The following is a 25,699-nucleotide window of genomic DNA, read 5'->3' on the forward strand; positions in this document are numbered from 1 at the left end:
CAGTAATTCAACCAAGACGGAATTCTTCTTATATGTAGATGTTTAAACAAAATTTTAAAATATAATTTCATTCCGTGAGTCCAGAGAACGTATTCTGGCACGGGGAAGCGGTAGCGATTTGGACTTCCGCTCTGCCAGGACCTGCTCCTAGGAGGGGGCGGGGCCAAGATGGCGCCCAGCGCCGGGTGAGCGGCGTCTTGGCGGCGGCCAGAGTTTTCCTGCTCCCAGCGTTCGGCTGGCGGGGGCGGGTCTGAGTGGTACTCTGGAGGAGACCCTTTGAAGGTCCCTTGTGGGGACTAGAAACAAGACGGTTGGTTGTGTGTCCGTGCTCGTGGGGACCCCGTGTGTGTGTCTGCATTGGAGAGATGTTGCAGGAGATGAGGTGGGCTCTCTGAGCCTCCTTTCGCGCTCCCCGGGGATTTTCGACCTGCTTCTCTGCTGGGATCCCGCTCAAGTTAATCCTCCCCTGGGACGCCTTCCTGCCGCCTCCACTGATCTGAGGAGATCCTGTGACTGTAGCGTGTTTTATGAGCCTTTACTGACAGAGGGTACCGCCGGGTATTGAAGGATTCGTAAGAGTTCGCCAGGGAAGTGGGACACGACCGCCTCTTATAAACGCGGCGCCAGGCACAGAGTATGTCTCGAATAATTGTGTTCCCTATAGATAAGACTTTAAAAAGTTGGGGAGGAGACCAGGGATGGTTTGAAAAGAACCAGTTTCTTCTTCGGCCTCCCTCTTCCCATCCTTCCAGCACAGCCCCACCCTACCACCTGTACTATTCCTGAACAGTATTGATGTTAATCTTCCTAATGTCCAGCTCCAGTGTGCCACTTGACTTTTTTTTTTTTTTCCTTGAGACAGGGTTTCTGTCTGTTGCCCACGCTGCTATGGAACTCCTAGGCTCAAGTGATCCTCCCACCTCAGCCTCTTAAGTAGCTGGGATGACAGGTCCACCATGCCAGGCTAATTTTTCAATTTTTTGCAGAGATGGGGGTCTCACTATGTTAAGCAAGCTGTTTCAAACTCCCATCCTCAAGTGATCCACCTTCCTCTGTCTCCCAAAGTGCTGGGATTACTGGAGTGAGCTACCTTGCTTGGCTCCATTTTGTTGTTTTTTTAAGACTGGAGTCTCCCTCAGGCGCCCAGGCTGGAGTGCAGTGACATGATCTCGGTTCACTGTAACCTCTACCTCCTGGGTTCAAATGGTTCTCCCACCTCAGCCTCCCAAGTAGCTGGGACTACAGGTGGCCACCCCCATGTTCTGCTAATTTTTGTGATTTTACAAAAAAATGGGATCTTGCCACGTTGACCAGGGTGGTCTTGAACTCCTGACCTCTGGTGATCTTCCCACCTCGGCCTCCCAAATTGCAGGCGTGAGCCACTGCACCTGGTCTACTTTGCTTTTAACTGCAGTGTAGGCTCGAAGTTTGGACCTGTGACATATTTTCTTAATAACAGCAATAACTAGTAGTTACCGAGTACCAACATCTCTAAACCTTACAACTAATTCATCTACTTAACAAATATTTATGATGTCCCAGGCTGGGATCCTGGAATACATTAGTGAACATAATAAAGTGCCCTGTCAGCTGGGCATGATGGCTCACGCCTGTAATCCCAGCACTTTGGGAGGCCGAGGCAGGCGGATCACCAGAGGTCAGGAGTTCGAGACCAGCCTGAGGAACATGGCGAAACCCCATCTATACTAAAAATACAAAAATTAGGCCGAGCACGGTGGCTCATGCCTGTAATCCCAGCTACTCGGGAGGCTGAGGCAGGAGAATCACTTGAACCCACGAGGCAGAGGTTGCAGTGAGCCGAGATTGCGCCACTGCACTCCAACCTGGCGCCTGGCGACAGAGCAAGACTCTGTCTCAAAAAAAAAAGAAAATAGGAAAATTAGCCTGCTGTGCTGGCACATGCCTGTAATACCAGCCACTTGGGAGGCTGAGGCAGGAGAATCGCTTGAACCCGGAAGGCAGAGGTTGCAGTGAGCCAAGATCGCACCACTGCACTCCAGCCTAGGCAACAGGAGTGAATTCCATCTCAAAAAAATAAAAAGCAAATAAAGAGCCCTGTCTATATGGTGTGTGGTGGGGGTAATAAACAATAAGAAACGATACAACGAATTAGAAGGTTTTTTTGTTTTTTTGAGATGGAGTCTCACTTTGTTGCCAGGCTGGAGTACAGTGGCTCACTGCAACCTCTGCCTCCTGGGTTCAAGTGATTCTCCTGCCTCAGCCTCCCAAGTAGCTGGGACTATAGGCACATGCCACCACGCCCAGCTAATTTTCATATTTTTAGTAGAGACAGGGTTTCACCATGTTGGCCAGGATGGTGTCAATCTCTTGACCTTGTGATCTACCCGCCTTGGCCTTTCAAAGTGCTGGGATTACAGGCGTGAGCCATTGCACCCAACCCAGATGTTAAATGCTATAGAAAAGAAAAAGTGGCATTCATTCAAAAAAAGAAAAGAAAAAGTGGGCTGCTCCCACTCTGAGGGCAGAGTGCAGAGTTAAATAGGGTGGTCAGGGCAGACAGGCAATCAGGCATTCTGGAAGAACATTCCAGGCAGAGGGAATGGAGTAAAGGCTATTAGACAAGAGTATGCCTGGCAAGTTGAAGGGGCAGCCTGAAGGAATATGTGTCTGGATCAAAGTGGAAGCAGGAAGGAAAGGCAGTCAGAGATGTAATGGGAGAAGGCAAATTTTGAAGGGCTTTGTAGGACATTAAAAGGATTTTATCTTCTTTTTCTTTTTTCTTTTTTTTTTTTTTGAGAAGGAGTCTTGCTCTGTCACCCAGGCTGGAGTACAGTGACATGATCTTTGCTCACTGCAACCTCTGCCTCTCGGGTTCAAGTGATTCTCCTGCCTCAACCTCCCTAGTAGCTGCAATTATAGGCGTCCGCCACCATACCCATCTAATTTTTGTATTTTTAGTAGCGATAGGTTTTACCATGTTGGCCAGGCTGGTCTTGAACTCCTAGCCTCCCAAAGTGCTAGGATTACAGGCATGAGCCACTGTGCCCAGCCTCAGATGGGGTTTATTATGTTGACCACGCTGGTCAGGAATTCCTAAGCCCAAGCAGTTTTACCAGCTCAGCCTCCCAAAGTGCAGAGATTACAGGCATGAGCTGAGCCACCACACCTGGCCATTATAAAGATTTCAGGTTTTACTCTGTGGCAAGTGGAGAGCCATTATAAGGGTTTGAGCAAAGAAATGACAATATGCTTTACAGTTTGACATTAGCATTTTGGCTGCAAAGTTAGGAACAGATGTAGAGAGAGACAAGGGTAGAGATCAGTGGACCTTGTCTGGAGGCTTTTAGAGTTACCAGGGGATAGATGATGGTGACCTGGGCCAAGCAGCGAGAACAGGACAGTCAGGTTGGACTACTGGGTGGATTTTTTTTTTTTTAATCTTATTATATATTTTTTGAGATGAAGTGTCTCTGTCGCCGAGGCTGTAATACAATGGCACAATCTCAACTCACCACAGCCTCCACCCCGCAAGGTCAAGTGATTCTCCTGCCTCAGCCTTCTGAGTAGCTGGGATTACAGGCACGCACCACCATACCCGGCTGAGTTTTCTGTTTTTAGTAGAGACAGGATTTCTCCATGTTGGCCAGGCTGTTCTCGAACTCCTGACCTCAAGTGATCTGCCCACCTCAGCCTCCCAAAGTTCTGGCATTACAGGCCTGAGCCACCACCTGGTGGATCTGATGTGAAGGCTTAGATAAAGAACAAGTGCCTGGACGGATGGCAGTGCTGTGCAGATAAGGAAAGCTGAGGCTGGGCCAGGCACTTCAGCTCATGCCTCTAATTCCAACACTTTGAGAAGCAAAAGCTGGAGGCTCCCTTGAGCCCAAGACATCAAAGTGCTGGGATTGAAGCCTTGAGGTATAACAGAAAAAGAAATATGGGCTGGGCCTGGTGACTCAGGCCTTTAATCCCAGCACTTTGGAAGGCCAAAGCAGGAGGATTGCATGAGGCCAGCAGTTCAAGACCAGCCTGGGCAACATAGTGAGACTCTGTACCCCCCCAACAAAAAAAATTAGCTGTGCTGATAGTACACATCTATAGTCCCAGCTACTTGGGAAGCTGAGGTGTGAGCACTGCTTGATCCTGGGAGCTTCTGAGCCCTATCAGTCCTCCCACCTCTGCCTCCTGAGTAACTAAAACTATAGCTTTAAGCCTGCATGCCCAGCTAATTTTGTACTTTTTGTAGAGATGGGATCTCACTATATTGCCCAGGCTGGTTGCGAACTGCTGGGCTCAAGCGATCCTCCTACCTCAGGCTCCCAAAGTGTTAGAATTGCAGGCATGAGCCACTAGGCCCAGCCCAGAGGTTTTTTTTTTTGAGGTGGAGTCTCTCTGTCACCCTGGCTGGAGTGCAGTGGTGCAGTCTTGGCTCACTGCAACCTCTGCCCTCTGGGTTCAAGTGATTCTCCTGCCTCAGCCTCCCTTGTAGCTGGGATTACAGGTGTGCACTACCATGCCTGGCTAATTTTTGTAGTTTTAGTAGAGATGGGGTTTCGCCATGTTGACCAGGCTGGTCTTGAATTTCTGACCTCAAATGATCCGCCTTCCCTGGCATCCCAAAGTGCTGGTGGGATTATAGACATGAGCCACCACATCTGGCCCCAGCCCAGATTTTCTTCTCTGTAATACCTCAGGGCTGACTCATGTGGGGATGGATGGAAGACACCCTGAGTTACTCCCTCTCTCCACTGTCTTCCATTTTTGGCCCTCTCCTCATGCCTCACATTTCTTTTTCTTCTGCCTGCCCCATCCCTTTGCCAGGGTCTCCGTCTCTCCACCAGGAACTTCATCCTGCTGGGGAGGAAAAGGCTCCAGAATGGCTGAGGAGAAGAAGCTGAAGCTTAGCAACACCGTGCTGCCCTCGGAGTCCATGAAGGTGGTGGCTGAATCCATGGGCATTGCCCAGATTCAGGAGGAGACCTGTCAGCTGCTGACGGATGAGGTCAGCTACCGCATCAAAGAGATTGCACAGGTGACCCAGCTCTTCTCTCTAGCTCCACATTGGGTCCAAGATGTCACCCGGGGCCCCTTCCTTCTTTAGGGTCTTGGGCTGACATCTGTTCTCTCACCCATCCCAGGATGCCTTGAAGTTCATGCACATGGGGAAGCGGCAGAAGCTCACCACCAGTGACATTGACTATGCCTTGAAGCTAAAGAATGTTGAGGTGACTGGGGGAGACAGGCAGGGGGCGGGTGATGGGGACAGGGCAGTGGAGACCAGGGTGAGACGCCATCCTTCAGCCAGGTCTCCTCCAGCTCCCTTCTCACCCATGCCTCTCTCTCCTGCCACAGCCACTCTATGGCTTCCATGCCCAGGAGTTCATTCCTTTCCGATTCGCCTCTGGTGGGGGCCGGGAGCTTTACTTCTACGAGGAGAAGGAGGTTGATCTGAGTGACATCATCAATACCCCTCTGCCCCGGGTGCCCCTGGACGTCTGCCTCAAAGGTTGAAGGAGGGGAGAGGAGGGTGGCAGGGAGGAGGGAAAGTCGGACAGATGCGTGTGGGTGTGAGGAGCCTCACAATAGAAAAAAACCTCAGTGTGAGATCCCGGGTGAGTTGCAAGGGGAGCAGGAGTGGAAACATACCTTCCATAGCATGGAGCAACTCCCCAGTGTCCATGTGTGGCAATTCACCTTGACACCTGCCTTCCTTACAGCTCATTGGCTGAGCATCGAGGGCTGCCAGCCAGCTATCCCTGAGAACCCACCCCCAGGTAACCCTCTTCATGCCCCACCCTCTGGGTATCTGGTCCCTTTCCCCTTCCTCCCACCTTTGTGTGTGTGTGTGTGTGTTTGATGGAGTTTCACTGTCGCCCATGTTAGAGTGCTGGAGTGCAGTTGTGCAACAATCTCAGCTCACTGCAACCTCTGCCTCCTGGGTTCAAGTGATTGTTGTGCCTCAGCCTCCCGAGTAGCTGGGACTACAGTCACACACCAGCACACCTGGCTAGTTTTTTGTAATTTTAGTAGAGATGGGATTTGACCATGTTGGCCAGGCTGGTCTTGAACTCCTGAGCTAAGGTGATCTGCCTGCCTTGGCCTCCCAAAGTGCTGGGATTATAAGTGTGAGCAACTGTACCCGCCTTCTCCCACCTTTTACTTTTCCTGCTACTCTCATCACCCTTCCCATTGTGCCTGCTTTCCCACCAGCTCCCAAAGAGCAACAGAAGGCTGAAGCCACAGAACCCTTAAAGTCAGCCAAGCCAGGCCAAGAGGAAGACGGACCCCTGAAAGGCAAAGGTCAAGGGGCTGCCGCAGCCGACAGCAAAGGTCAGTCCTACTAGGTCAGGCCTCTCTGGACTCTTGCCCAAAGCCACATAGCCGTTTGTTTCATTTTCTTTTTTGTTTTTGTTTTTGAGACAGAGTCTCACTCGGTCACCCAGGCTGGAGTACAGTGACACAATCTCAGCTCACTGCAACCTCCACCTCCTGGGTTCAAGTGATTCTCCTGCCTCAGCCTCCTAAGTAGCTGGGATTACAGGTGCCCACCACCATGCCCTGCTAATTTTTCTAATTTTTTTTTTTTTTTTTTTTTTAGTAGAGACAGGGTTTTGCTATGTTGACCAGGCTGGTGGTCTCAAACTCGGCCTCATGTGATCCGCCCACCTTGGCCTCCCAAAGCGCTGGGATTACAGATGTGAGCCACCATGCCCGGCCTCCATGTGGCCATTGGTGAAGTGGCTGAGGTCAGGGCCAGAGAGCCCAGAAAGGATTGGGAAGCCTGAGAGGAAGCTGCATCTCCTGGGTCTCAGGGGGGGAGGAGGGTTAAGGTTCATGTTACTGAGGCTTCTGGAGCTTTCTTTGTTAGATTCACCTCTCCAATCACACAGGGAAAGAGAAGAAGGCGCCGCCCTTGCTGGAGGGGGGCCCCTTGCGACTGAAGCCCCGGAGCATCCACGAGCTGTCTGTGGAGCAGCAGCTGTACTACAAGGAGATAACTGAGGCCTGCGTGGGCTCCTGCGAGGCCAAGAGGGCGGTGAGGGCCCCACCAGCCTGCCCTGGCCCCAAGATTTCTCCTTCTGGGGGCCCTATGAATTGCTCCCCACAACCCACTTCACCTCACTGGCTTCCCTCCTCCCACAGGAAGCCCTGCAGAGCATTGCCACGGACCCTGGGCTCTATCAGATGCTGCCACGGTTCAGTACTTTCATCTCGGAGGGGGTGAGAGCACGAGGTCCCGTGGTGAAGGGATAGCAGTGGAAGCTCCTGTGAGGGTCTCCTTGCCCCATGCCCAGCACTCCTCCCTCCCGCAGGTCCGTGTGAATGTGGTTCAGAACAACCTGGCCCTGCTCATCTACCTGATGCGTATGGTGAAGGCGCTGATGGACAACCCCACGCTGTATCTAGAAAAATATGTGAGTGGTCCAGCCCACCCTCCCTTCCAGGGACCAGGGACCAGGGACCCTGCTGCCACAACAGGAAGCCAGTGGTCAGTGGTGGTTCAGGCCTGGAATTCCAGCAACTTTGGGAGGCCGAGGTGGGAGAATCACTTGAAATCACAAGTTTGAGGACAGCTTGGACAATGTAGTGAGACTACCGTCTTTACAAAAAAATAAACAGCCAGGCACAGTGGCTCACGCCTGTAATCCCAGAACTTTGGGAGGTTGGGCCGGTGGATTACCTGAGGTCGGGAGTTGGAGACCAGCCTAACCAACACAGAGAAACCCCATCTCTACTAAATACATGAAATTAGCCAGGCATGGTGGTGCGTGCTTATAATCACAGCTACTTGGGAGGCTCAGGCTGAATCAGTTGAATCCAGGAGGTAGAGGTTGTGGTGAGCCAAGATGGCGCCATTGCACTCCAACATGGGCAACAAGAGTAAAACTCCATCTTAAAAATAAAAACAAAATTAGCCAGGCACGGTGGTGCACACCTCTGGTCTCAGCTACCTGGGAGGCTGAGATGGGAGGATTGCTTGAGCCCAGGAGGTTAAAGCTGCAGTGAGCAGTGATTGTGCCCCTTCACTCCAGTCTGGGTGACAGCGAGACCTTGTCTCAAACACACACACACACACAAGAAAACCAGAATCAGCTGCCTCACCCCTTCTCCCTTAGGTCCATGAGCTGATTCCAGCTGTGATGACCTGCATCGTGAGCAGACAGCTATGCCTGCGACCAGATGTGGACAATCACTGGGCACTCCGAGACTTTGCTGCCCGCCTGGTGGCCCAGATCTGCAAGCATTTTAGTACAACCACCAACAACATCCAGTCCCGGATCACCAAGACCTTCACCAAGGTAAGCCAGGATAACTTGAGCATCATTTGTTTCATCACTGGCCACTTCTGGCTGGGGGCAGTGGCCCTGGAAACAACAGCCAGAGGAAAGGGGACTGGAACTTGGAACTTGGCGGGGCGGGTCCAAGGGACTTGTAATGCCTTTGTTTTTGAGACAGAGTCTCTCTCTATTGCCCAGGCTGGAGTGCAGTGGTGTGATCTCTGCTCACTTTACCTTTCCACTGGGGTTCAAACAATTCTCCTGCCTCAGCCTCCCTAGTACTTGGGATTATAGGCTCCCATCACAACTGGCTAATTTTTGTATTTTTAGTAAAGATGGGGTTTCACCATGTTGGCCAGGCTGGTCTCAAACTCCTGACCTCTGGTAATCTGCCTGCCTTGGCCTCCCAGAGTCCTGGGATTATAGGTGTGAGCCACCTCACCCAGCCTCATTGTAATGTCTAATGATTTACAAGGAAAGTGTCTTATGAAAAACTGGGGTCTCTAAAAATCAGCCTTTCAGCCTCCTTCATGTGAGTTTATTTCCTTTCCCTTACAGAGCTGGGTGGACGAGAAGACGCCCTGGACAACTCGTTATGGCTCCATCGCAGGCCTGGCCGAGCTGGGACACGATGTTAGGCCTCTGGGAGGAAGAAATGGGGGAGGAAACCATGTCCCCACCTGAGAGACCGCTGGTGACCCCCGGCGTTGGCTTTTCCCCTTCCCTTCCAACAGGTCATCAAAACTCTGATTCTGCCCCGGCTGCAACAGGAAGGGGAGCGGATTCGCAGCGTCCTGGATGGCCCCGTGCTGAGCAACATTGACCGGATCGGAGCTGACCATGTGCAGAGTCTTCTGCTGGTGACTGAAGCCCCTGTCCCTGAGACACAGGCGGTGTTCAGCAAACATATGGTTTATTTTATTCACCTACTCCAGTCTTTGCCTCATGTTTTTAGAACACACTGAAGTCTGATACTCTTTTACAGATGGAAAGACTGAGGCTCAGGCTGAGTAAGAAATGAAGGGGCTGGGCGTGATGGCTCCTGCCTGTAATCCCAGCAATCTGGGAGCCAAGCAGTATGAGGCCAGCCTGGGCAACACAGTGAGATCCGGCATACAAAAAACAAAAAGTTAGCCAGGAGTGGTGACGTCCCAGCTACTTGGGAGGCCAGGGTCGGAGGATTGCTCGACCCCAGGAATTCAAAGTGGCAGTGAGCTATGATCCTGCCACTGTACTCCAGCCTGGGTTACAAAGGGAGACCGCCACCCCCCAAAAAAGAAAGGTTCTTCCCACTCAGCCTGTGACGTTTAGACTGTACTGCCCCCAGTGCTTCTGCATCACTGTGTGGTCTTCTCTGTACAAGGCAAATGCTCTCTCAATTAACTCTCTTGTAGAGATCGCCCAGGTATCCAGGAAGTTCATTCACACATTAGTGCCTATGTTTTCATTTTTTTTCTTTCTTGAGATGTAGTCTCACTCTGTCACCCAGACTGGATTGCAGTGGCACAATCTCAGGCTCACTGAAACCTCCGCCTCCCAGGTTCAAGCGATTCTCATGCCTCAGCCTCTTGAGTAGCTGGGACTATAGACACACACCACCACACCTGGCTAATTTTTTGTTATTTTCAGTAGAGACAGGGTTTCACTGTGTTGGCCAGGCTGGTCTCAAACTCCTGACCTCAGGTGAACCACTTGCCTCAGCCTCCCAAAGTGCTGGGCTTACAGGCGTGAGTGAGCCACCATGCCCGGTCATTTTTTTTTTTTTTTTTCTGAGTCTCATTGTCATCCAGGCTGGAATGCAGTGATGCAATCTCTGCTCACTGCAACCTCTACCTCCTGGGTTCAAGTGTTCTAGTACTTCAGCCTCCCCAGTAGTTGGGACTACAGGTGTGCACCACCACGCCTGGCTAATTTTTGTATTTTTACTAGAGACAGTTTCTCCATGTTGGCCAGGTTGGTCTCAAACTCCTGACCTCAAGTGATTGCCTGCTTAGGTCCCAATTTGCTGGGTTACAGGCATCAGACATTGCACCTGGCCCTGTGCCTGTTTTCTTACGAGAAAGCCCAGTGTTCGTACACACACTAATACCTTACCATAGTGTGGCTTCCAACAGGGCACTGAGTTTATAAGGAATGTCCTTTTCTGCCCCATCCCCGAGGCTCTTTTCACAGTGCCACCAGCCCTCCTATGTGGCTTTTCTTCTGTCTGCAGAAACACTGTGCCCCTGTTCTGGCAAAGCTGCGCCCACCACCTGATAATCAGGATGCCTATCGGGCAGAATTTGGGTCCCTTGGGCCCCTCCTCTGCTCCCACGTGGTCAAGGCTCGGGCCCAGGCTGCTCTGCAGGCTCAGCAGGTCAACAGGACCACTCTGACCATCACACAGGTCCGTGGCCAAGTGGGGAGGGATAGGAGGAAGCAGAGGACCCCAGTGTAGGACAGGCACTCACACACGGCCATGTGGGCCCTGAGTCAGCAGTCTCAGGGTGACCAGGCCCAGTAAGAGCCACTGAGGAAGAGCAAGGGGAGCCCAGGTGTTTCTTTTCAGACTCTCCTTACAAGATGCTCCCATTTCCCCCTTTCCTCTTCTCCCTGCAGCCCCGGCCCACGCTGACCCTCTCGCAGGCCCCGCAGCCTGGTCCTCGCACCCCTGGCTTGCTGAAGGTTCCTGGCTCTATTACACTTCCCGTCCAGACACTGGTGTCTGCACGAGCGGCTGCACCACCACAGCCTTCCCCTCCTCCAACCAAGTTTATTGTAATGTCGTCATCCTCCAGTGCCCCATCCACCCAGCAGGTACGCAGAGATGTGTGGGACAGGGATGGGGGGAGCATCTGGAGGGCCTGGGTCACCTCAGCACCCTGGGGAGGCCCCGGAGTAGAGCATAGTCCCCCCGGGCCCCAAGTCAGGAGCTGGAAGAGGCACCCATCAGGGTCCTGCAGGGCCGTAGCTGCCCTGCTTGAGCAAGGCCTCCTGCCAGTCTACGGGGAACTTGTTCAGACAGGGAGCAAGTAAAGGGTCCCTGCCAGGCCTCTGGGGGGCCGGGAGGACACAGGGCAAGTGGCCATGCCTTTCCCTTCTGCCCAGGTCCTGTCTCTCAGCACCTCAGCCCCTGGCTCAGGTTGCACCACCACCTCGCCTGTCACCACCACTGTCCCCAGCGTGCAGCCCATCGTCAAGCTGGTCTCCACCGCCACCACCGCACCCGCTAGCACTGCTCCCTCTGGTCCTGGGAGCGTCCAGAAGTACATTGTGGTTTCACTTCCCTCGACAGGGGAGGGCAAAGGAGGCCCTGCCTCCCACCCTTCTCCAGTTCCTCCGCCAACATCATCCCCTTCTCCGCTCAGCAGCAGTGCCCTCTGTGGGGGGAAGCAGGAAGCTGGGGACAGTCCCCCTCCAGCTCCAGGGACTCCAAAAGCGAATGGCTCCCAGCCCCCCAGCTCCAGCTCCCCTCAGCCTGCACCATGATGTTTCACCTGCTGGCCCCGGATTCCCACACATGCAGACATGTACACGCATGCATGCACACTAGGCAGAAGGAAGTTGTAGATTGCTTCCTTCATGTCACTTTCTTTTTAGATATTGTACAGCCAGTTCCTCAGAATAAAAGTTTGGTTTCTAAGTTCTGATGCACCACAGTCCTTCCTGCATCATATACCATGGAAAGGCTGCGCCCATTGTGCCCTCCTGGTCTCTCAGGACTCAGGACTCTTCCTGCCCAGAGTCTGCAGGCCAGGAAGCTGGAAAAGACTGTCCTCCTCCCATGGGACAAACAGCTGCCTTGGCCACTGTATCCTCATTAGGGGATCCTCAGATCCGAATGACATAGGCGTCGCTGTGGCTCAGGTGTCGCACCCACTTGTGGGGGTTGGCATTGCCGCAGGGCCTGAAGGCCAGCCTGAGGAAGCGGACCTGGAGGCCGGAACACGTGTGCCGGGGAAGCTCGAAGGAGAGGCTGGCAGGCCCCAGCCCCAGAGGAGGGGCTGAGGTGGAGAGCCCATGGCTGGGAGGTCCTGGGGGCCTTGGGACATCCATCTGTGAGGGGCAGAGGCAGGGAGAGGAAGGAGCGCAGGAAGCTGACCAAGCTGGGGGGACCAGGCAGCAACTGCTTCGGGAGGGCAGGGTCGGGGCTGCAAGTGAAGGTGGGAGGAGAGGGGCTGGAGGGTCAACAGCAAATACCTGGAAAAGGCCTGAGAGTTGAGAGCCTCCTTGCACCCGAGGCAGGTCCCAGCGAAGGGCTCCCTCTGCCAGCTCGGCCTTCTGCTCTGGGCTGCTCAGCTCCTGAGAAAGGCTGGAGTTTGGAGAGGAAAGATGCTGAGCTTGACACCTTCTCTGGGCAGGCCCATTGTGCTGACCTCACTCCCCGCCTACCTGTGCCTTGCTACCTCCCAGGGCACACGCACTTACCTGATCACCCCTCGAGGCAGGGGGAGGTGCAGCCTGACATTGAGGGCTTGGCTACAGAGGAGACGGGAACAAAGTCAGCCCCAGGAAAGCATGGTCCCTTGTCCTGTTCCCCTTCAATGTCACAATGGGATTTCAGCACAGTTGCCCCCCATCTTCCCAAATGCTACAGCCTCTACCTAAACTGGATTCTGAGGCTGGCAGGTGCATCTGAAGAGAGTAGCAGCAGATGTCCTGGCCCTGTCTCTTATCCCACAGAGCTGAACTCGGCCTCACTGGCCTCCACTCTTACCTCTTCAAGGGCAGGTCACATCGTAACTTCAGGTAAACCTGGAGCCTGGACGAGAGAATAAAACACCATGACTCGGGCCATCTCTTACTGGCATCTCACCATTCCCCACCAGGGGGCTCTGTGCAGGGCTGTGTGGGCTGTACCCCAAAGAGCTGAAGCCCAGCCCAACTCCATTAGCCAAAGCTTTTTCCTTTTTTTTTTTTTTTGAAGAGACTGGGTCTCACTATGTTGCCCAGGCTGGTCTGGAACTCCTGGGCTCAAGTGATCCTCCAACCTCAGCCTCCCAAAGTGCTGGGATTACAGGCATGAGCCACCATGCCCAGCCCAAGCCTTTTTCCAATCTGCACTTCATCACCTCTACCACCACCCCCACTCTGCAGTGAGTGTTGGGAACATACACATCCTCTCTTGGGCTCCAAGGTACTTCTGGAACCCAGGAAATGGTCTCACCGGCCTGAGCCTCGGTCCCACTGTACAGAGGGGAAGAGCCGGAAGGGGAGTGGTGAGAGGAGGTCATCGGAGAGTTGGTACCGCATCACAGTCAGCTGAGAGACCAGAGAGCAACAGGGTCAGTTTGGTCTCCTCAACCCCACACTGCCCCCTTCCCCATGGTGGACAGAATTTACAGGGCTACCCCAATCCTGACCTCGCCCTGAGGTGGCTGCAAGCGGATGATTCGATGAGACTCAAACTCGTCCAGATTAACGGAGCTGTGAAATGAGACTTCATCGACCCGGATTCCTGGCCCATAACCTGGAAAGAGAGACTTCTCTCCTGACTCCTTTTGGGAGAGGGAGAAAGGAGGGGGAAGATCCGTCTCTGACTTCTCTCCATGAACTCTCTGGCAATGAGAGACCTACCCCAGAGAGAGACAGACCCTTTCTCCTCACCTCTCAGCTCTGACTTCCCCACACAAAACTCTTCCGTCAAGCCAATGCGCATCTCTGGCAGAGGAAAGAACATTAGGAGAGCTCGCAAACTCCACGGTGTAAAACATCAAGGAACCTGCCCCAACCCCAACCCTGGGTCCTGCCTGCAGATGCCTCACCAGAGCCACTGGGAAGGAAGCTCTTGAGCCGAATCTCTCCCTGCACATCCACCTTCAGTAGGGAGCCCTGAGAGGCAGAGGTCAAGGTTGGAATTTTTCTTTTTTTTTTTTTTTTGAGACAGACTCTTGGTCTGTCACCCAGGCTGGAATGCAATGGTGCAATCTCAGCTCACTGCAACCTCTGCCTACCAGGTTCAATCGGTTCTCCTCACAGCCTCCCAACTAGCTGGGATTACAGGTGCCTGCAAGCACGCTTGGCTAAATTTGTCTTTTCAGTAGAGATGGAGTTTCATCATGTTGGCCAAGCTGGTCTCAAACTCCTGACCTCAAGTGATCCACCAGCCTCGGCCTCTCAAACCGCTGGGATTACAGGCATGAGCCACCGTGCTGACTTCTTTCTTTAAAGAGACAGCGTCTTGCTCTCTCACCCAGGCTAGAGTGCTTTGGTGCCATCCTGGCTCACTGAGGCCTCAATCTCCTGGGCTCAAGCGATCATCCTGCCTCAGCCTCCCAAGTAGCTGGGACAGCAGGTGTACACTACCATGCCTGGGTAATTTTTTTGTATTTTGTAGAGTCAGGATCTGGCTATGTTGCCCAGGCTGGTTTCAAATTCCTGGCCCCAAGTAATTATCCCATCTCTGCCTCCCAAAGCACTGGGATTATAAGCATGAGCCACCGTGCCCAGCCATTGCTGGAGTCTTAGCCACCCCAACATGTGTCCCAAATCTCATTTGTCCTCAGCTCAAGGGATGGGAGCTCAAACTTACATTAGATGCTATCAGTACAGATAATCTCTCAACCACATCCAAAAAAACTTCATTCTTCTGGCTCTGAGAAAGAGAGAGGATTTGGGTCGTTGGAAGCAGAACAGTCTATGTTCTGAAGTGGACAGACAGAAGAAAGAACAGAAGAATGGTCAAAGCTACAGCTCTAGGGTAGGGACACAGGTGCCAGAAGGGATACCCACATCTAGGAGAGGTGGAAAACGTACCAAGATCTTTTTTTTTTTTAATTTTTGCATTTTTAGTAGAGATGGGGTTTCACCATGTTGACCAGGCTGCTCTCAAACTCCTGATGTCAGGTGATCTGCCTACCTCAGCCTCCCCAAATGCTGGGATTACAGACATGAACCACTGTGCCCAACCTAAAATCTTGGACTCTGGGGTCCCAGAGCAAAACCACAAGGTTGGACCCCATGGATCCCTCTCTCACCTGGTCAGAGCGACTGGACAGAATGGGGCGGCTGGCTGCACTGCTGGGGGCCACTTTGCTCTGTTGTGTCTCAGCCCCAAACTGTAAAGTATCCAAAGCAATCAATCCTCAGGTCTGACAACCCCAGGCAACACCCCTTCTCCTTCCTCACCCTCCTCTTTTTCTCTGCTGACCAAGCCAACACTGCTGAGGTCAAAGAGGCTGAAGGGCTTGCTGACCACAGCTTCCGTCTGGATGAAATTCCTCAGCATCTCCATAGATGTGGTCTGTACGTAGCCATAATCCTAGCGTAAAAGAAGGACAGTCTGAGAAGTCAGTGGAGGGAAGGGGTAAAAAAGGTGAAGTGGGGGCCGGGTGCAGTGGCTCACCCCTGTAATCCCAGCACTTTGTGAGGCCAAGGCAGGTGGATCATGAGGTCAGGAGTTCCAGACCAGCCTGACCAACATAGTGAAACCCCATTTCTACTAAAAATACAAAAAATTAGCCAGGCAGGTGGCATGTGCCTGTAGTCCCAGCTACTCAGGAGGCTGAGGCAGAAGAATCACTTGAACTCAAGAGGCAGAGGTTGCGGTGACCAGAGATCCAGCCACTGCACTCCAGCCTGGGCGCCAGAGACTCCTGTCTCCATAAAAAATAAACAATTAGTTGGGCACAGGGGAGGCTGGGGCAGGAGGATTACTTGAGCCCAGGAGTTCCAGGTTACAGTGAGCTATGACTGCACCACTGCACTCCAGCCTGGGTGACAGAGCAAAGACCCTATCTCTAAAAGGTAAAAAAAAAAGGAGTAGACTTGGTCTCCCAACCACAGCATCCCGCAGTAGAAGAGCAGAAGTATCTCCAGGGGAATTGGGGGGCGGGCACAGAAGGGGATCATTGATTCTCACCAGCACTTCATCCAGGAGCTCGTAGACCACAGCCACGTTGCGGGAGATGGTCCCCTCACCCAGGGCGCCACAGTAATCGCCCAGAAGGGTGGCCAACCTGAAGAAACACTTGGGAGTATGCATTTCCTCCTCCTCTTAGACCCCCACTAGCTACCAGGTGTCCAGCCCAGCCCTCCTCACCTGGAGAGCAGTTCTAGGAGGCCGAAGGGAGAAACGTTTTCTGAAGTTGTGACCACCAAATAGAGGCCGCTGTGTCTGATGTGAATGAAATGACGGCCCTCGTGATGCTGAGACACAGGCAGGTAGAGTAGCATTAGGAAAAAGGAGCTGGGGTGATCAGAACCCAGGAGACCTGAGCTCGGATCCCGATGCCTCTTACTAGTCACAGTAGCAGTGACTTCGGGAGATACATGACAGGTTCCTGAACCCAGCTTCCCAATGTGGAAACGGGGTTAATTACAGTAGCTACACCTAGTTGCTGAGGATGGAGTCATAAAGGGAGCTGGGCCTGGTGTTTTGCTGCCACCTGATGTAAGTTTTTTTTGTCCCAACGTCCCCCCCCCCCCGACCCCTGCCCGATGTAGTCTTGCTCTGTCACCCAAGCTGGAGTGCAGTGTGGCGATCTCGGCTCACTGCAGCCTCTGCCTCACGGGTTCAAGCGAGTCTCCTGGCTCAGCCTCCCTAGTAGCTGGGATTACAGGCGCTCACCACTAGGCCTGGCTAATTTTTTTGTATTTTTAGTAGAGGCGGGGGTTTCACCAGGTTGGCCAGGCTGGTTTCGAACTCCTGACCTCAGGTGATCCGCCCCCCTCGGCCTCCCAAAGTGCTGGGATTACAGGCATGAGACACCGGGCCTCTTGTTAGTTTTATATGGAAGAATGCACCCCATCCCAAGTGGAAGCTACCAAGGAATCAGCCCTGGGAGGGAGCCGGCGGGCCAGGTGGGCGCCGGCTCCCTGCTCCCCACCCGCCTCCCGCCAGTGGTTACCATGACAACCGGGGACTCGTCTCCTGGCAGTCCCGTCAGCTTCCGGTAGAAGAGCTCGGCCACATCCCGGCCGCCACTGTCCCCACGGACTGGCGGGTGGAAGAACTCAGTGAAGAAGCCTGCGACACGGGCTGGCCCCGGGCGCCCCTCCCGCCCGACACCTCCGCCCCTTCCCAGCCCCGCGGGTCTAGGATACAGTCTTTGTAGATGAGCGGGTCCCCCTTGGAGGACAGAATGAAGAACTGGGAAATCATGGCCGTTCTGGAGAGTAAACGAGAAGACGGCGAAAGTTGGGCCTGCCCCGCCCTGAGGCCCCGGAACAAAGGAACACGCGTGCGCTGGCCCTTTAAGAGCGATTCTGCTCCGCCTAAGCCAGCTCGGACCGCGGGAAACCAGACGCCCGCCCAGCCTAGCTCGGCGATTCCCTCCCGACGCCCACACCGCCTCCCCGTCACTCATTCCAGGTCCTCCTGGTGATTGGCTTGAGGCTAGCTGGAGGCGGGGAGAGGGCCGGCCTCTGCAATTGGCCGGCAGGCAGTGGCGCCGGTCACGTGGGGGCGACGTTTCGCGCCAATTTCGGTTGGTCAGCCACAGTCCACCGCGCGGACGTTCTCCGCTTGCCCGGGACCCAGACCTCTGAGTCCGCCAAGCGCTGCCGTACGGGCCTCGGTAGTGATGGCACTGAAGGACTACGCGATCGAGAAAGGTACTGCTCTACGAGCCTGGGAGGGCGTCCTGCGCGGGGAGCCTCCCGGGGAACACCTATTGGTGTGAGCTGGGGTCTTGTGGAGCCGGGATCAGCAAGTTCTGGGGACCACAAGGCTAGAGGCAGGGTCGGGCGGCCGCCCGGCTGAGGCCCACGAGGCGCAGGTGGCATCCATGTTGAAGAAAAGCTGGTAATCCCACGTAGTAAAGGTGTTAGGGTCATGGAGTTGGGGGCTTGGGGGCGCTAACCTGGCTGGGGGGGTGCTGCATAGGGGAGAATCGCGCCCAAGACCTCGGAGTACCCTAAGGACTCTGGGGTTCCGGGCCTGCTTTCCTCCGCGCTTTTGGGCATTCCCCAGTTCCCGCGTCCTCCCGAGGCGCGCGGAGGCCCTGGGGGCGGGCAGGCCGGGCCGCTACGCACCAGGATTGGCCGTTTGAGGCCGCCCTCCAAGCGGAAGTGGAGCCGGGCGGAAGTGGCGCGACGCGGATGGAGGGAGTGTCGTGTAAACAGTGTCCTTCCGCGCAGCGGCCTCGGAGAGAGCTGTGGCCCAGGGGAGGGGGCGTGCCTGGGAACCGGGAGCTTCGCTCGTGCCCCGGAAAGGCGGTAGTGGGCTGGGATCGCGGCGGCCCCAGGCGTGTTGTCCAATGGCTGGATGGGCTCCCGCCCTGGGCGGAGGAATCCCGGGCTGTGAGGCGGCTGGAATCCGGTCCCATGTGCTTCTTTGTTTACTAAGAGCGGAAGCGCTGGCGGGAGCGGGGGTGGGGTGCGCGACCCGCCTGATGGCGGAGGTCCTGGCGAGATCAGGGGCTCAGGGGCCCAAAGAAGGTGGGGGATCATAGGGGTGGAAGGAAGGCTGAGAACCTTGAGATCGGAGTGTGGGGCGCCGATGAGGAAGGGCGCTAGGGTTTTAAAGTAGGGACCGGAATTCCCCTGGGAAGACGATGTTGGATCATCCTGTGAACTGCCACGACCTCTTTATTCTTCGCTGATTAAAAACAAACTTGTGAAAAAGAGTTATACCCATTTTGGGGAGAATTCGGTAGGTTTATTTAAATGCTCATATCGTTAACTAGTTCATAAATCGTGTTTTAAGTGAAAATAGGCGTCTTAGATTTCTGTCAGAGGGATGGGCAGTAATATAAAGTTTGTGTCTTATGATTTTACCTTTTACGTTACAGAAAAGGTTAAGAAGTTCTTACAAGAGTTCTACCAGGATGATGAACTTGGGAAGAAGCAGTTCAAGTATGGGAACCAATTGGTGAGTCTAAGATTGGGTAAAGAGAATGAGGAGTCGGGTTTTAAGAAGTCCTAAGAAGCGGCTTGTTTCATCAAGGATGTTTTTCTGACATGTTTATCAGGGCATTTGATATCTGGTAAGAGAATGTGATGCTATAGTATTTTCATAATAATTAGAGAGTTTGGGGGCTGAGAAGTGAGTGTGCTCTCTGAGGTGCTATGTTCTCCCCTGTGGATGCCCAGAGCCCGTGCTGAGCTCTCAGTGATGCATCTTCACACGTGAACACTGAACAAGTGAACATGGCTCTGAGGTGTTGCTGTCTCTTTCCCACCTGAGGTTCGGCTGGCTCATAGGGAACAGGTGGCTCTGTACGTGGACCTGGATGATGTAGCTGAGGATGACCCTGAGTTGGTGGACTCAATTTGTGAGAATGCCAGGCGCTACGCAAAGCTGTTTGCTGATGCGGTACAAGAGCTGCTGCCTCAGTACAAGGAGAGGGAGGTGAGTGACTGGAGAACAATGCAGGGCAAGGCGTTTCAGCTTCTGTTAAGAAGCTTCTCAGATACTGATGTTTTCGGAGCCAGGCAGAAAGCAGGGGCACTTCTGCCTGGCATTGTCTGTGCTCTCCTTTCCCCATCCTGTTACTCATTTTTTTCTGCTCTTCTCCTTTAGGTGGTAAATAAAGATGTCCTGGATGTTTATATTGAACATCGGCTTATGATGGAGCAGCGGACTCGGGACCCTGGGATGGCCCGAAGCCCCCAGAACCAGTATCCCGCTGAACTCATGCGCAGATTGTGAGTGGTCTCTGTTGGGAAGGATGTAGGGATTGGTTTGTGACTCCAGGATCTTGTTTGTGACTGTTTTCTCCTCTTAGTGAGCTGTATTTTCAAGGCCCAAGCAGCAACAAGCCTCGTGTGATCCGGGATGTGCGAGCTGACTCTGTGGGGAAATTGGTGACTGTGCGTGGAATCGTCACCCGTGTCTCTGAAGTCAAACCCAAGATGGTAGTGGCCACTTACACTTGTGACCAGTGCGGGGCAGAGACCTACCAGCCGGTACGTGTGGAGGAAGGAGCAGGAAAGCACTTCACACTTAGTCATTTTATAGAAATTGATATGATCCATGATGCCTATCGTTTTTTCTGGTTGTAAAAGCTACCTATGTGTTCACTTTTCATTCTTGGGTATGTAGTGGTCTTTCTATTTTCTGGGTGTCTTCTGTTGTCTAGAATAAGCTCAAAGAGTTCTTGATTCAGAAGATGTCTGCCATGAAGAGAAAACATGATTCAAGAGACCGAGATGGGGCTGTTTTTCTTCTGACTTCCTTTGGTGTTTCTGTTCTCAATCCTAGATTCAGTCTCCCACTTTCATGCCTCTGATCATGTGCCCAAGCCAGGAGTGCCAAACCAACCGCTCAGGAGGGCGGCTGTATCTGCAGACACGGGGCTCCAAATTCATCAAATTCCAGGAGATGAAGATGCAAGAACATGTGAGTTTGGGGTATGTGGCCCTGGGCAGGTGGATCAGGAGTCCACTTGAATCCTGTAGTCACTGGTGGAATGGCAAGAAGAACAAAAGAGGGAAGTGCAGGAGTGAGGTGGAACTGGGGTTTCTTGAGAGCCTTGGCAAGGGGAGAAAGGCAGTCTCAGCTTCCGTCCTGTGGGCTTATCTGTGGCTGGGCAGGCAGGGAGTCTTGGCGTGGGATGCCTAGGGAGGGAAGGTTGGGTCCTTGTTTATTTCTCCTGAGCCTTATGTGCTCTTCCCTCCCCTAGAGTGACCAAGTACCCGTGGGAAATATCCCTCGTAGTATCACAGTGCTGGTAGAAGGAGAGAACACAAGGATCGCCCAGCCTGGAGACCATGTCAGTGTCACTGGTATCTTCCTGCCAGTCTTGCGCACTGGGTTCCGACAGGTGGTACAGGTAAGGAAGGGAGTTTGATATGAGGAACAGATCATCCCATTTCCCCTCACCCACTGTACCCATACAGAGAAAAGTGAGTAGCAAAGCACCAAACAAAACAACACAGTGCTTTATCAAGAAATTGTTAGGGAATCTGGTGATGGGTAAGTTCTAAGGATTGCATCTGTATCCTGACATTTTCCTGCCTAAGGGTTTACTCTCAGAAACCTACCTGGAAGCCCATCGGATTGTGAAGATGAACAAGAGTGAGGATGATGAGTCTGGGGCTGGAGAGCTCAGCAGGGAGGAGCTGAGGCAGATTGCAGGTGATGCTCAGGAGAGAGAGGAAATTCCGTTTACATCCTACCCCCCCATTTTCCCCCACAAAATACCTTAACCTTAAAATTCTCCACAGAGGAGGATTTTTACGAAAAGCTGGCAGCTTCAATTGCCCCAGAGATATATGGGCATGAAGATGTGAAGAAGGCACTGCTGCTCCTGCTAGTGGGGGGTGTGGACCAGTCTCCTCGAGGCATGAAAATCAGGGGTAAGAAGAAAAAAGGGCAAGGCTCAGGGTAGATGAAGTCATTTGGGAGGAAAAAAGGATGACAAGTGTCCCCATAGGTCACAGTATAAGAGTGGGCGTCTTCGATTCATGGACACAGGGAGGGCTTAGAAGTAATGCTAGGTGTTGGGGGAGGCAGAATTCAAAATTGCTCTGCTGTTGGCCAACTTGCACTGGGAGAAGAGTCATTCCTGGGCTGCCTGTCTTCCTCTAGGCAACATCAACATCTGTCTGATGGGGGATCCTGGTGTGGCCAAGTCTCAGCTTCTGTCATATATCGATCGCCTGGCCCCCCGCAGTAAGTAGTTGGACTTTGAGAGGGGTGAACATAGTGACAGACAGGACCACAGGGTTTATTCAAAAAGTGGGGGTGCATAGTGGCTTACACCTGTAATCTCAGTGCTCTCAGGCTGAGACAGGAGAATCATTTGGGGCCAAGAGTTTGAGACCAGCCTGGGCACCATAGTGAGACCCCGTCTCTACTAAAAAGGGCTTTTTTTTATTATTATTATTTTTGTTTGTTTGTTTTTGTTTTGAGACAGTCTCACTTTGTCGCCCAGGCTGGAGTACAGTGGCGTGGTCTCAGCTCACTGCAACCTCCACCTGCTGAATTCAAGTGATTCTCCTGCCTCAGCGCCCCACAGAACCTTGGGCATCCCGGGGAAGGCCTGGGGCAGGTGGAACAATCCCAGCGCAGCCCCCCCTCTCTGGCTCATTTCTTGTCTTTTGCTTGCTCTCTCTCTCGTTCCTTTCTATCTCCTAACATGGCTCCTTATTTCTTCTCTTCCAGGCCAGTACACAACAGGCCGGGGCTCCTCAGGAGTGGGACTTACAGCAGCTGTGCTGAGAGACTCCGTGAGTGGAGAACTGACTTTAGAGGGTGGAGCCCTGGTGCTGGCTGACCAGGGCGTGTGCTGCATTGATGAGTTTGACAAGATGGCTGAGGCCGACCGAACAGCCATCCACGAGGTCATGGAACAGCAGACCATTTCTATCGCCAAGGCTGGCATCCTCACCACACTCAATGCCCGCTGCTCTATCCTGGCTGCTGCCAACCCTGCCTATGGTCGATACAACCCTCGCCGCAGCCTGGAGCAGAACATACAGCTGCCTGCTGCACTGCTTTCCCGGTTTGACCTCCTCTGGCTGATTCAGGACCGGCCTGACCGTGACAATGACCTACGGTGAATGAAGCTCAACACCCAAAGAGAGGTCCCCTGTAATGATCTGTGGCAGGGGCCGGGGGTGAATCAAAATAAATACCCAGCTCCTGGAAATCCCAGAACCTCCTCCTTGTGTCAGGGACTGGTCCAAGGTTCTCAGGAAAATGGTGGGTTGGGGCTGAAATGCTAATGAGGATTTCCCAGGAAAGCTTGTTCCTGCTATACCATGAGATGGGTGGAGCCAAGGGAGGGATACCTAAGAGGACATGGGTATGTAGCCCTATAAAGGGTGTTCCTCCTCACCTCCCCTCTATCCAGGTTGGCCCAGCACATCACCTATGTGCACCAGCACAGCCGGCAGCCCCCCTCCCAGTTTGAACCTCTGGACATGAAGCTCATGAGGTAGGAGAGCTGGGTGCAGATGGGCACACATTGTCAGCATGGGCCATGCAAGCCTCCTCAAAAGGCTTTAGTCTTAGGGTATTTTCACACCACCACTTCCTGCTTCTGACACGTCCAGAGCCTGAAAATAGTCAGGGTCCCCCTGGAGCCTGGTCAAATGAGAATAACTTTTAAGTGGAAAACTCCACACTTCATGTGAAAGGGACACAGGAAACTTTTGCTTCCTATACACAAATTTTTTTGGTTTTTGAAACAGAGTTGCTCTGCCGCCAGGCTGGAGTGCAGTGGCGTCGTCTTGGCTCACCGCAACCTCTGCCTCCTGAGGGTCAAGTGATTCCCCCTGCCTAAGTCTCTTGAGTAGCTGGGACTACAGATGCCCACCACCACGCACAGCTAGTTTTTTGCATTTTAGTAGAGACAGGGTTTCACCATATTGGCCAGGATGGTCTTGATCTCCTGACCTGGTGATCCGCCCACCTCAGCCTCCCAAAGTGCTGGGGTAACAGGCTTGAGCCACTGTGCCTGGCCCACACAACTATTTTTAATAAAATTGCTTTAAGTTATGTGTATCAGTTGTATATGAAATATAGGTGAATTTCATGTTTAGACTGGAGTCTCATTCCAAGCTATATCTGTTTTGCCATGTCATGCACTCAGTGGAGGGGAGTGGATCATTTAATGACAGACGGATTTGTCTTACTATCACAAAGGCCATTTTCCAGGGGGGGAAAATGGAAATAATTTGGAGGATACTGGGAGCAGGGGCTATAGATTTGGAGAAATCCATCAATGATGATCAAGCTAAGCAAATAATCATCCATTAATTTGTTTTTTCCACTTAAAATCCCTGGAGGGGACTTTGATAAATGGGGGTCCCTGGTACAGAAAAAAAAATTGGGCTCGTATTCACTCCCTTCCCCATCTCCAGCTTCTGCTTCCCCACAAACCTTCTCCCACAGGCGCTACATAGCCATGTGCCGAGAGAAACAGCCCACGGTGCCAGAGTCTCTGGCTGACTACATCACGGCAGCATACGTGGAGATGAGGCGCGAGGCTTGGGCTAGTAAGGATGCCACCTATACTTCTGCTCGGACCCTGCTGGCAATCCTGCGCCTTTCCACTGCTTTGGTAAGTGCCCAAACTGCTGGAGGGCCATCTGTTTTGACCCTTAAAAGGGCCACTCCTTGCCATGCTCTCATCGCTGCCTCCCTCCTGCTCCAGCCCTGCCGGGGCTAAAGTGCTGACAGTGCAGATAGTGGTCCTCTCCGTGCTACCGCACTGTGGGTACTTGCTGCTCCAGCAGGGCACGCACAGCATCTGCAGAGGGAAAGGCCTTTTCCCCACTTCTTAACCCTCACTGAGGGGGTGGTTGGGGTCCGTTTCACTCCCTGTGTCCTAGATCCTGTGCTACAAACCTTCCTTTCTGTCCTCCAGTCTTGGACCTCAGTCCTGGGGGCTCCAAAGTGCTGTTCGTGCAGGTAGTGTGATTACCCAACCTACTGCTGAGCTAGCACTTCCCGAGCCCCCGGGACACGTTCTCTCTGCCAATTGTCTTCTTGGCTGAGCTCCCCAAGCTCCATCTGTCATGGTGGGGAGCCCAGTGGAGTTCAAAAGGGTCTGGTCTCCCTCACAGGACAGCTGAACTCCGGGACTGGCCAGTGTTGAGAGGCGGAGACTTGGGCAATTGCTGGACGCTGCCCTGGGCATTGCACTTGTCTCGGTCTGACAGTGCCGGCCCAACACTGCGGATGCTGGGGGGAAGGGAGGGGCTCCACTCCTGTTTTGTGAGTAGGTGACCCATGGGCTGCCCAGCCAGAACAAGGGTGTTCCCTGACCTTGTTCCATTGCCCTCCTCCTGTTCCCATCTCTCCCCTACCTTCCCCTTAGGCACGTCTGCGAATGGTGGACGTGGTGGAAAAGGAAGACGTGAATGAAGCCATCAGGCTAATGGAGATGTCAAAGGACTCACTTCTAGGCGACAAGGGGCAGACAGCTAGGTGAGTGATTTAGTGAAGGACAAAGCTGAGTCACCTTGGCTTTCTTGAGCAGATCACTTTGTGGCTTCTGTGTCCATGTCCGAGGTTGGCCCCATTCTGACACTGACCACCATTGTTCTCTGTTGATGTCGGGCGTTCCTGTTTGCACCCTGACCTTACACACCCACTCATTTCCTTCAGGACTCAGAGACCAGCAGATGTGATATTTGCCACTGTCCGTGAACTAGTCTCAGGGGGCCGAAGCGTCCGGTTCTCTGAGGCAGAGCAGCGCTGCATATCTCGTGGCTTCACGCCCGCACAGTTCCAGGCGGCTCTAGATGAGTATGAGGAGCTCAATGTCTGGCAGGTCAATGCTTCCCGGACGCGGATCACTTTTGTCTGATTCCAGCCTGCTTGTGACCCTGGGTCCACTTGTTCCATGCTAGCCTGCCCCTTGGGAAGGGGCGATGAGGGGAAGGAAGAGCCTCTCTTTCTCTCATGTTGCACTTACTCCTTTTGCCAATAAAGTGTTTGTAGATTGCAACCTTCTAACCTGGGCCTGACTTCTATTAAAATAGGGTATTCTGCATTTTTTAGATTCAGACCTTGTTCCTTTTTATGCTTCCACTCAGTAAATGGAGTAAACTGCATCTCCCTG

General features: G+C 53.2%; 3 protein-coding genes across 8 annotated transcripts; 2 read left to right on the forward strand and 1 right to left on the reverse strand.

Moving 5' to 3' along the window:
* The first annotated feature begins 149 nt into the window (after positions 1–149).
* TAF6 (TATA-box binding protein associated factor 6) lies at positions 150–11,883 on the forward strand. The gene is made up of 15 exons (XM_008982767.4): positions 150–634; positions 4,804–5,014; positions 5,121–5,207; positions 5,335–5,488; positions 5,700–5,756; positions 6,193–6,312; positions 6,873–7,018; positions 7,126–7,203; positions 7,296–7,397; positions 8,100–8,282; positions 8,820–8,894; positions 8,996–9,121; positions 10,474–10,647; positions 10,860–11,057; positions 11,349–11,883. The coding sequence occupies exons 2-15, from the start codon at positions 4,859–4,861 to the stop codon at positions 11,727–11,729; spliced, it is 2,037 nt and encodes a 678-aa protein (XP_008981015.1). The 5' UTR covers positions 150–634; positions 4,804–4,858; the 3' UTR covers positions 11,730–11,883.
* Positions 11,784–18,222, reverse strand: AP4M1 (adaptor related protein complex 4 subunit mu 1). 4 transcript variants are annotated; one of them, XM_035281705.3, is made up of 16 exons: positions 18,044–18,222; positions 17,286–17,350; positions 17,090–17,178; positions 16,282–16,388; positions 16,102–16,198; positions 15,391–15,501; positions 15,218–15,298; positions 14,773–14,835; positions 14,006–14,072; positions 13,848–13,901; positions 13,604–13,710; positions 13,408–13,502; positions 12,958–13,002; positions 12,669–12,719; positions 12,441–12,552; positions 11,784–12,296 (listed from the first exon to the last, which is right to left on the reverse strand). In XM_035281705.3, exons 2-16 carry the CDS (start codon positions 17,341–17,343, stop codon positions 12,072–12,074), a joined length of 1,362 nt encoding a protein of 453 aa, XP_035137596.1. In that variant the 5' UTR covers positions 17,344–17,350; positions 18,044–18,222; the 3' UTR covers positions 11,784–12,071. The 4 variants fall into 4 exon arrangements, with proteins under 4 accessions (XP_035137596.1, XP_035137602.1, XP_078213022.1 ...); XM_035281711.3 differs by lacking the exons at positions 12,669–12,719; positions 18,044–18,222 and having other exon boundaries at positions 17,286–17,410; XM_078356896.1 differs by lacking the exons at positions 17,090–17,178; positions 17,286–17,350; positions 18,044–18,222 and adding an exon at positions 17,007–17,070.
* On the forward strand, positions 17,668–25,590 carry MCM7 (minichromosome maintenance complex component 7). 3 transcript variants are annotated; one of them, XM_078356549.1, is made up of 15 exons: positions 17,668–17,795; positions 18,974–19,053; positions 19,369–19,537; positions 19,705–19,829; positions 19,910–20,090; positions 20,386–20,523; positions 20,807–20,956; positions 21,147–21,261; positions 21,351–21,482; positions 21,715–21,798; positions 22,291–22,684; positions 22,982–23,065; positions 24,025–24,193; positions 24,953–25,062; positions 25,243–25,590. In XM_078356549.1, the coding sequence occupies exons 4-15, from the start codon at positions 19,750–19,752 to the stop codon at positions 25,442–25,444; spliced, it is 1,839 nt and encodes a 612-aa protein (XP_078212675.1). In that variant the 5' UTR covers positions 17,668–17,795; positions 18,974–19,053; positions 19,369–19,537; positions 19,705–19,749; the 3' UTR covers positions 25,445–25,590. The 3 variants fall into 3 exon arrangements, with proteins under 3 accessions (XP_078212675.1, XP_002744052.1, XP_008981011.1); XM_002744006.7 differs by having other exon boundaries at positions 19,369–19,533; XM_008982763.6 differs by lacking the exon at positions 17,668–17,795 and adding an exon at positions 18,519–18,834 and having other exon boundaries at positions 19,369–19,533.
* Positions 25,591–25,699: the final 109 nt, after the last annotated feature.

The sequence above is a fragment of the Callithrix jacchus genome, chromosome 2 (assembly GCF_049354715.1).
Source record: "Callithrix jacchus isolate 240 chromosome 2, calJac240_pri, whole genome shotgun sequence".
In the NCBI taxonomy this organism is placed as follows: domain Eukaryota; kingdom Metazoa; phylum Chordata; class Mammalia; order Primates; family Cebidae; genus Callithrix; species Callithrix jacchus.

Bases quoted from the DNA above. Each gene is read 5' to 3' on its own strand.
- TAF6 (XM_008982767.4), top strand. From the start codon at position 4,859: ATGGCTGAGGAGAAGAAGCTGAAGCTTAGCAACACCGTGCTGCCCTCG. The intron at 7,398-8,099 runs GTGAGTGGTCCA...CTTCTCCCTTAG, and splicing joins CGCTGTATCTAGAAAAATAT to GTCCATGAGCTGATTCCAGC. The intron at 10,648-10,859 runs GTCCGTGGCCAA...TTCTCCCTGCAG, and splicing joins CCACTCTGACCATCACACAG to CCCCGGCCCACGCTGACCCT.
- AP4M1 (XM_035281705.3), bottom strand. From the start codon at position 17,343: ATGATTTCCCAGTTCTTCATTCTGTCCTCCAAGGGGGACCCGCTCATC. The intron at 13,711-13,847 runs GTGAGGAGAAAG...CTCTCTTTCCAG, and splicing joins GGGGAAGTCAGAGCTGAGAG to GTTATGGGCCAGGAATCCGG. The intron at 13,503-13,603 runs GTCAGGATTGGG...CTGGTCTCTCAG, and splicing joins TGCAGCCACCTCAGGGCGAG to CTGACTGTGATGCGGTACCA.
- MCM7 (XM_002744006.7), top strand. From the start codon at position 17,765: ATGGCACTGAAGGACTACGCGATCGAGAAAG. The intron at 17,796-18,973 runs GTACTGCTCTAC...TTTACGTTACAG, and splicing joins GGACTACGCGATCGAGAAAG to AAAAGGTTAAGAAGTTCTTA. The intron at 20,957-21,146 runs GTAAGGAAGGGA...TTCCTGCCTAAG, and splicing joins GGTTCCGACAGGTGGTACAG to GGTTTACTCTCAGAAACCTA.